This window comes from Entelurus aequoreus, linkage group LG05 (assembly GCF_033978785.1).
Source record: "Entelurus aequoreus isolate RoL-2023_Sb linkage group LG05, RoL_Eaeq_v1.1, whole genome shotgun sequence".
NCBI lineage: Eukaryota > Metazoa > Chordata > Actinopteri > Syngnathiformes > Syngnathidae > Entelurus > Entelurus aequoreus.
In genome coordinates this window covers 79,014,298-79,021,797 of record NC_084735.1, presented here as the reverse complement: position 1 = coordinate 79,021,797, position 7,500 = coordinate 79,014,298, and the positions used below count along the sequence as shown (strand labels likewise).

The following is a 7,500-nucleotide window of genomic DNA, read 5'->3' as shown; positions in this document are numbered from 1 at the left end:
AGGCCACAGGGAAGACCCAGGACACGTTGAAGAGACTATGTCTTCCAGCTTGTCTGGGAATGCCCCTGCTTAGGCTGCTGCCCCCGCGACCCGACCTCGAACAAGCGGAAGAAGATGGATGGATGGATTATTTTATGAACGCAATTATTGTGAATACCGGAAGTATTGTGTGACTGGTGGGAAAAAAGAGAGCTTTTGACTGCGGACATGTTCGAGCAAGACTGGGCCCCTGGTCACAAATATATTACAAATGAACATTTATATCAATTGTTCTTGGGTGTATGTTGTAACTTAAGAATTTAACGCTGCGACACCTTTCTCTCCCTTATTTGGCTGTGACAAAGTTGTAGTTCCCCCAGTTCTTTTCCAAAAACGTGTTATGGTAAATGTATTACCATTTAAGTGTTGCCAAGACAACCAGCACTTGTCTAAATGGAACATGCCGGTGATGGAGTCCGAACACAATCAAACATTAATTATTTTCTGATCAATTCGCAACTATAGGTTTGACGCGCACGGCAGCTAACGATATTAACTTACATTTTCTATTAAACAATACTTAGTAATATGTCTGGATTTGGAATCATGCTTTTAAGAAATTACCTTTTTCAGCTCCAGATCGACGGGCCCTGCCATTTTCTCTAATGTCATCGAGCGCATGCGCACCAACAATTGCTTCCGGTTTAAAGGTTAACATGGCAACACCTTGTACGAAGAATAAATCGTAATATATTTTTAGTACGTCTTAGTTTGTCGTATTTTATTTAAATATCATAAATACATTGCTTGATATTGTTGTTAAATTATTCTACATGTCCCGCCCTGAGTCACTGTTATTTGTTCCTAGGAGGACCTTTTCGGTGACGGACATACCATCTATGATAGCGACAACGCGTTGGCTTCATCACTCAACTCGGTGATATCTTTGTGAGTAAATACAATGCATGGCAATGTTATTATTTTTTGTATCGCCGAATTAGTGAAGGTTTTTAGGATTTGTAGTTGTTTTGGCTGAATACCTGACAATTGAAGCGTTGTTGTAGTTTTAGTGCTACATTTGACCAGCAGAGGGCGACAGCGCTACGTGTGTTTAGTGGTACAGTCGTGGTCAAAAGTTTACATAATGTCATGGCTGTCTTGACTTTCTAATAATTTCTACAACTCTTATTTTTTTGTGATAGAGTGATTGGAGCACATACTTGTTGGTCACAAAAAACATTCATGAAGTTTGGTTCTTTTATGAATTTATTATGGGTCTACTGAAAATGTGACCAAATCTGCTGGGTCAAAAGTATACATACATTATCAATTTTGGTGATGTAAAAAAGTTACAATCAAATCAAATTAGCTTCATGGCATGGCCTCTTAACTTCATGTGAGTGATTATGATTGGCGACACCTGTTGACTTCTCGGAGCCCATTTAAATAGGGCTCATGTGACGCAGTCATTAAACTTGGTTACATACGCGACAATGGGAAAGTCAAAGGAACTCGGCACAGATCTGAAAAAAACGAATCATTGACTTGAACAAGTCAGGAAAGTCACTTGGAGCCATTTCAAAGCAGCTTAAGCTCCAAAGAGCAACTGTGCAGACAATTGTTCGTAAGTATAAAGTGCATGGCACAGTTTTGTCACTGCCACGATCAGGAAGAAAACGCAAGCTATCACTTCCTGCTTAAAAAAAAAAAATTGGTCAGGATGATCAAGAGTCAAAAAGCAGGTCTGAAATGAATTGGAAACTGCTGGAACACAGGTGTCAGCACCTCCAAAACCCTCAAATCTAGACTCCAAACATCCCAGAACAAGCTAGTCAGGTTACTTTTAGACCTCCACCCCAGATCACACCTCACTCCTACCCACTTCTCCAAAGTGGGCTGGCTCAGGGTGGAGGACAGAGTAAAACAACTTGCACTGAGCCTAGTCTATAAAATCCGCTACACCTCCCTGATACCGAAGTACATGTCAAACTACTTCCTTAACGTAAATGACCGCCTTAACCACAACACCAGGGGGAGCTCCACTAACCACGTTAAACCCAGATTCCGATCTAACAAAGGTCTTAACTCATTCTCCTTCTATGCCACATCAATATGGAATGCACCCCCAACAGGTGTAAAAGAAAGTGCATCTCTATCCTCCTTCAAAAACCGCACGAAAAGAACACCTCCAGGCAACTTCAACCTTTGACTAACACCCTCCCTCCTCCACATCCCACCACCCCGGATTGTAAATAATTCAATATATATACTCTGATGATTACTTGTCTGATGACTGCATTATGCTGATAGTATATATTTGTACCATGAATTGATTTACGTGGACCCCGACTTAAACAAGTTGAAAAACTTATTCGGGTGTTACCATTTAGTGGTCAATTGTACGGAATATGTACTGTACTGTGCAATCTACTAATAAAAGTTTCAATCAATCAATCAAAGTCAGTGTCCACAGTCAAGCGTGTTTTGCATCGCCATGGACTGAGAGGCTACCATGCAAGAAGGAAGCCCTTGCTCCAGAAGTGACACCTAAAGGCTCGTCTAAAGTTTGCTGCTGATCACATGGACAAAGATAAGACCTTCTGGAGGAAAATTCTGTGGTCAGATGAAACAAAAATTGAGCTGTTTGGCCACAATACCCAGCAATATGTTCGGAGGAGAAAAGGTGAGGCCTTTAATCCCAGGAACACCATGGCTACGGTCAAGCATGGTGTTGGTAGTATTATGCTCTGGGCTTGTTTTGCTGCCAATGGAACTGGTGCTTTACAGAGAGTAAATGGGACAATGAGAAAGGAGGATTACCTCCAAATTCTTCAGGACAACTTAAAATCATCAGTTGGGCGCAGTTGGGTATTCCAACAGGACAATGACCCCAAACACATGTCAAAAGTGGTAAAGGAATGGCTAAATCAGGCTAGAATGAAGGTTTTAGAATGGCCTTCCCAAAGTCTTGACTTAAACGTGTGGACAATGCTGAAGAAACAAGTCCATGTCAGAAAACCAACAAATTTAGCTGAACTGCACCAATTTTGTCAAGAGGAGTGGTCAAAAATTCAACCAGAAGCTTGTGGATGGCTACCAAAAGTGCCTTATTGCAGTGAAACTTGCCAAGGGACATGTAACCAAATATTAACATTGCTGTATGTATACTTTTGACCCAGCAGATTTGCTCACGTTTTCAGTAGACCCATAATAAATTCATAAAAGAACCAAACGTCATGAATGTTTTTTGTGACCAACAAGTATGTGCTCCAATCACTCTATCACACAAAAATAAGAGTTGTAGAATTTATTGGAAAGTCAAAACAGCCATGACATTATGTTCTTTACAAGTGTATGTACACTTTTGACCACGACTATATGTGAATGTGTAGACCAGGGGTAGGGAACCTATGGCTCTCGAGCCAGATGTGGCTCTTTTGATGACTGCATCTGGCTCTCAGATAAATCTTAGCTGACATTGCTTAACACGATAAGTAATGACTAATTCCGCTGGTAATCAGTTTTAAAAATAACGTTCAAAATATAAAACATTCTCATGCATTTTAATCCAATTATTTGTTATTGGTTAGCTTCAGAATAACAATGTTATTAAAAAGAATAAGAGACTTATTATACTCTAAAAATTAGAGATGCCGATAAATGCTTTACAATTTAATATCGGAAATTATCGGTATGGTTTTTTTTGTTTTTTTTTTAATTCAATCAACATAAAAAACACAAGATAAACTTACAATTAGTGCACCAACCCAAAAAAACTCCCTCCCCCATTTACACTCATTTACACTCATTCACACAAAAGGGTTGTTTCTTTCTGTTATTAATATTCTGCTTCCTACATTATATATCAATGCAGTCTGCAAGGGATACAGTCCGTAAGCACACATGATTGGGCGTGCTGCTGGTCCACTAATTGTACTAACCTTTAATAGTTAATTTTACTCATTTTCATTAATTACTAGTTTCTAGGTAACTGTTTTTATATTGTTTTACTTCACTATTATGGTAAATCCACTATGGACTGGACTCTCACACTATTATGTTAGATCCACTATGGACTGGACTCTCACACTATTATGTTAGATCCACTATGGACTGGACTCACACTATTGTTATATCCACTATGGACTGGACTCACAATATTATGTTAGATCCACTATGGACTGGACTCTCACACTATTATGTTAGATCCACTATGGACTGGACTCTCACACTATTATGTTGGATCCACTATGGACTGGACTCTCACACTATTATGTTAGATCCACTATGGACTGGACTCACAATATTATGTTAGATCCACTATGGACTGGACTCTCACTATTATGTTAGATCCACTATGGACTGGACTCACTACTATGTTAGATCCACTATGGACTGGACTCTCACTATTATGTTAGATCCACTATGGACTGGACTCTCACTATTATGTTAGATCCACTATGGACTGGACTCACTACTATGTTAGATCCACTATGGACTGGACTCTCACTATTATGTTAGATCCACTATGGACTGGACTCTCACACTATTATGTTAGATCCATTATGGACTGGACTCACTATTATGTTAGATCCACTTGCTTTATAATTTAATATCGGAAATTATCGGTATCGTTTTTTTAATATCAGTATCGTTTTTTTTGGTTGTTTTTTTTAATTAAATCAACATAAAAAACACAAGATACACTTACAATTAGTGCACCAACCCAAAAAAACTCCCTCCCCCATTTACACTCATTCACACTCATTCACACAAAAGGGTTGTTTCTTTCTGTTATTAATATTCTGCTTCCTACATTATATATCACACCTGGGCATTCTGCGGCCCGCGGGCCGCATCCGGCCCTTTGTGCGTCCCTGTCCGGCCCGCGTGAGGCCAATTATAAATTACAAAATAAATTTTAAAAAGTATCTATGTCGAGTGTGCAATACAACGGTGCTGCTTTTGTTTTGAAAATCGTTATTTGTATTACTTCCGTGTGGACGTATGCGTGTGCGTGATTGTGAGTGAATGTGAACAGCTGCAATCATTAATTACAAAATAAAGTTGAAAAAACATCTATGTCGTGCGCGCAATACAACTGTGCTGCTTTTATTTTGAAAATTATTCTTTATGGGCGTGTGTCCGTGTGTAACCTGTGAGTGAAGGTGCACATGCAGCGACAAGTGATGCACGGTTTACACCCGAGACGCTAAAAAGAGAAAAGTTGATGAAGAATGGCGTGTTTCCAACAAGACATGGACTGCCAAGCAACGTTCCCTCTAAGGTGCGTGCCTGCGCAATTGCGCACTGCTAGCGTCTGCTGCGCGCAGCAAATATATGCCGCGCACCAAATCAAATCCCATCTGAATTCTAAACAAAATAAACATATTTATTCTATGTAATTTTGCAATGCAACTTTGAGTGACAGTGACAACAAGCGGCCCTAATGGTGTTCGTCAACACCGTTCAATTGAACACCGTTCAATTATTGTAACGTCTATCGAGATGCTTCGAGGACAGGAATTATATCGATCACTTTATTGAGCAAAACTGTTTATATTCGGCCAGAACCACACCAAAAACATAAGTAAAACACTTCTATCTCGAAAAACTAGTCATTTTCTGCCGTACAAACCAGGCCAAAAGCAACTTGTCATCTGTCACCAACACGCATAGCACTAAACCACTGGTGCGTTTATGCCCACACAAAAAGTCGGACAACTCAAACACCACACAAAGTTACACTATGACTCCTCAGTCATACGTGTGCTTATTTTACTGTCATTTATTATTAATGTTAATTTATTTATATTAGTCATGGAATGCTGTTACACACACTATGTTGAAGTATTACTTTTATTATTAATTATTATTATTATTATTTATCTTACGGTATATATCAAAAATAATATTGAGCAAAATTTAATTGAAATATTGTCGATGTGGCCCTCCAGCAGTGCTCGGGTTGCTCATGCGGCCCCCGGTAACAATTAATTGCCCACCCCTGTATATATCAATGCAGTCTGCAAGGGATACAGTCCGTAAGCACACATGATTGGGCGTGCTGCTGGTCCACTAATTGTACTAACCTTTAACAGTTAATTTTACTCATTTTCATTAATTACTAGTTTCTAGGTAACTGTTTTTATATTGTTTTACTTCACTATTATGTTAGATCCACTATGGACTGGACTCTCACACTATTATGTTAGATCCACTATGGACTGGACTCACAATATTATGTTAGATCCACTATGGACTGGACTCTCACACTATTATGTTAGATCCACTATGGACTGGACTCACTATTATGTTAGATCCACTATGGACTGGACTCACACTATTGTTAGATCCACTATGGACTGGACTCTCACACTATTATGTTAGATCCACTATGGACTGGACTCTCACACTATTATGTTAGATCCACTATGGACTGGACTCTCAATATTATGTTAGATCCACTATGGACTGGACTCTCACACTATTATGTTAGATCCACTATGGACTGGACTCACAATATTATGTTAGATCCACTATGGACTGGACTCTCACACTATTATGTTAGATCCACTATGGACTGGACTCACAATATTATGTTAGATCCACTATGGACTGGACTCTCACTATTATGTTAGATCCACTATGGACTGGACTCACTACTATGTTAGATCCACTATGGACTGGACTCTCACACTATTATGTTAGATCCACTATGGACTGGACTCTCACACTATTATGTTAGATCCACTATGGACTGGACTCACAATATTATGTTAGATCCACTATGGACTGGACTCTCACACTATTATGTTAGATCCACTATGGACTGGACTCTCACACTATTATGTTAGATCCACTATGGACTGGACTCTCACACTATTATGTTAGATCCACTATGGACTGGACTCACAATATTATGTTAGATCCACTATGGACTGGACTCTCACACTATTATGTTAGATCCACTATGGACTGGACTCTCACACTATTATGTTAGATCCACTATGGACTGGACTCTCACTATTATGTTAGATCCACTATGGACTGGACTCACTATTATGTTAGATCCACTATGGACTGGACTCACACTATTGTTAGATCCACTCTGGACTGGACTCACTACTATGTTAGATCCACTATGGACTGGACTCTATTATGTTAGATCCCCTATGGACTGGACTCTCACACTATTATGTTAGATCCATTATGGACTGGACTCACTATTACGTTAGATCCACTATGGACTGGACTCTCACACTATTGTTAGATCCACTACGGACTGGAAGACATTTTTTTAAATTGATTTAAAAAGGACCTTATCTTCACCATACCTGGTTGTCCAAATTAGGCATAATAATGTGTTAATTCCACGACTGTATATATCGGTATCGGTTGATATCGGTATCGGTAATTAAAGAGTTGGACAATATCGGAATATCGGCAAAAAGCCATTATCGGACATCCCTACTAAAAATGTTGGTCGTACTTAAAAATGCACACATTTAGTTGCATTCA

At 39.2% G+C, this 7,500-nt stretch overlaps 2 protein-coding genes across 5 annotated transcripts in view; one reads left to right on the top strand and one right to left on the bottom strand.

The window, feature by feature from the left end:
* Window positions 1-689, bottom strand: part of pfdn1 (prefoldin subunit 1) — a 4,996-nt gene extending 4,307 nt beyond the window's left edge. Inside the window, exon 1 of the mRNA XM_062049008.1 lies at window positions 604-689. Within this exon, the coding sequence (XP_061904992.1) occupies window positions 604-660 (57 nt within the window). The 5' untranslated portion in view covers window positions 661-689. The remainder of the gene's footprint in view (window positions 1-603) is intronic.
* The window catches only part of LOC133651077 (mucin-5B-like), a 27,557-nt gene continuing 20,739 nt past the window's right edge, over window positions 683-7,500 (top strand). For 3 of the 4 annotated variants that reach the window (XM_062049001.1, XM_062049004.1, XM_062049000.1), the window contains exons 1-2: window positions 689-738; window positions 848-927. The gene's annotated coding sequence lies outside the window, so the exon portion shown is untranslated. Of the gene's footprint in view, window positions 739-847; window positions 928-7,500 lie in introns of all 4 variants that reach the window. The other variant, XM_062049003.1, reaches the window with a different exon arrangement.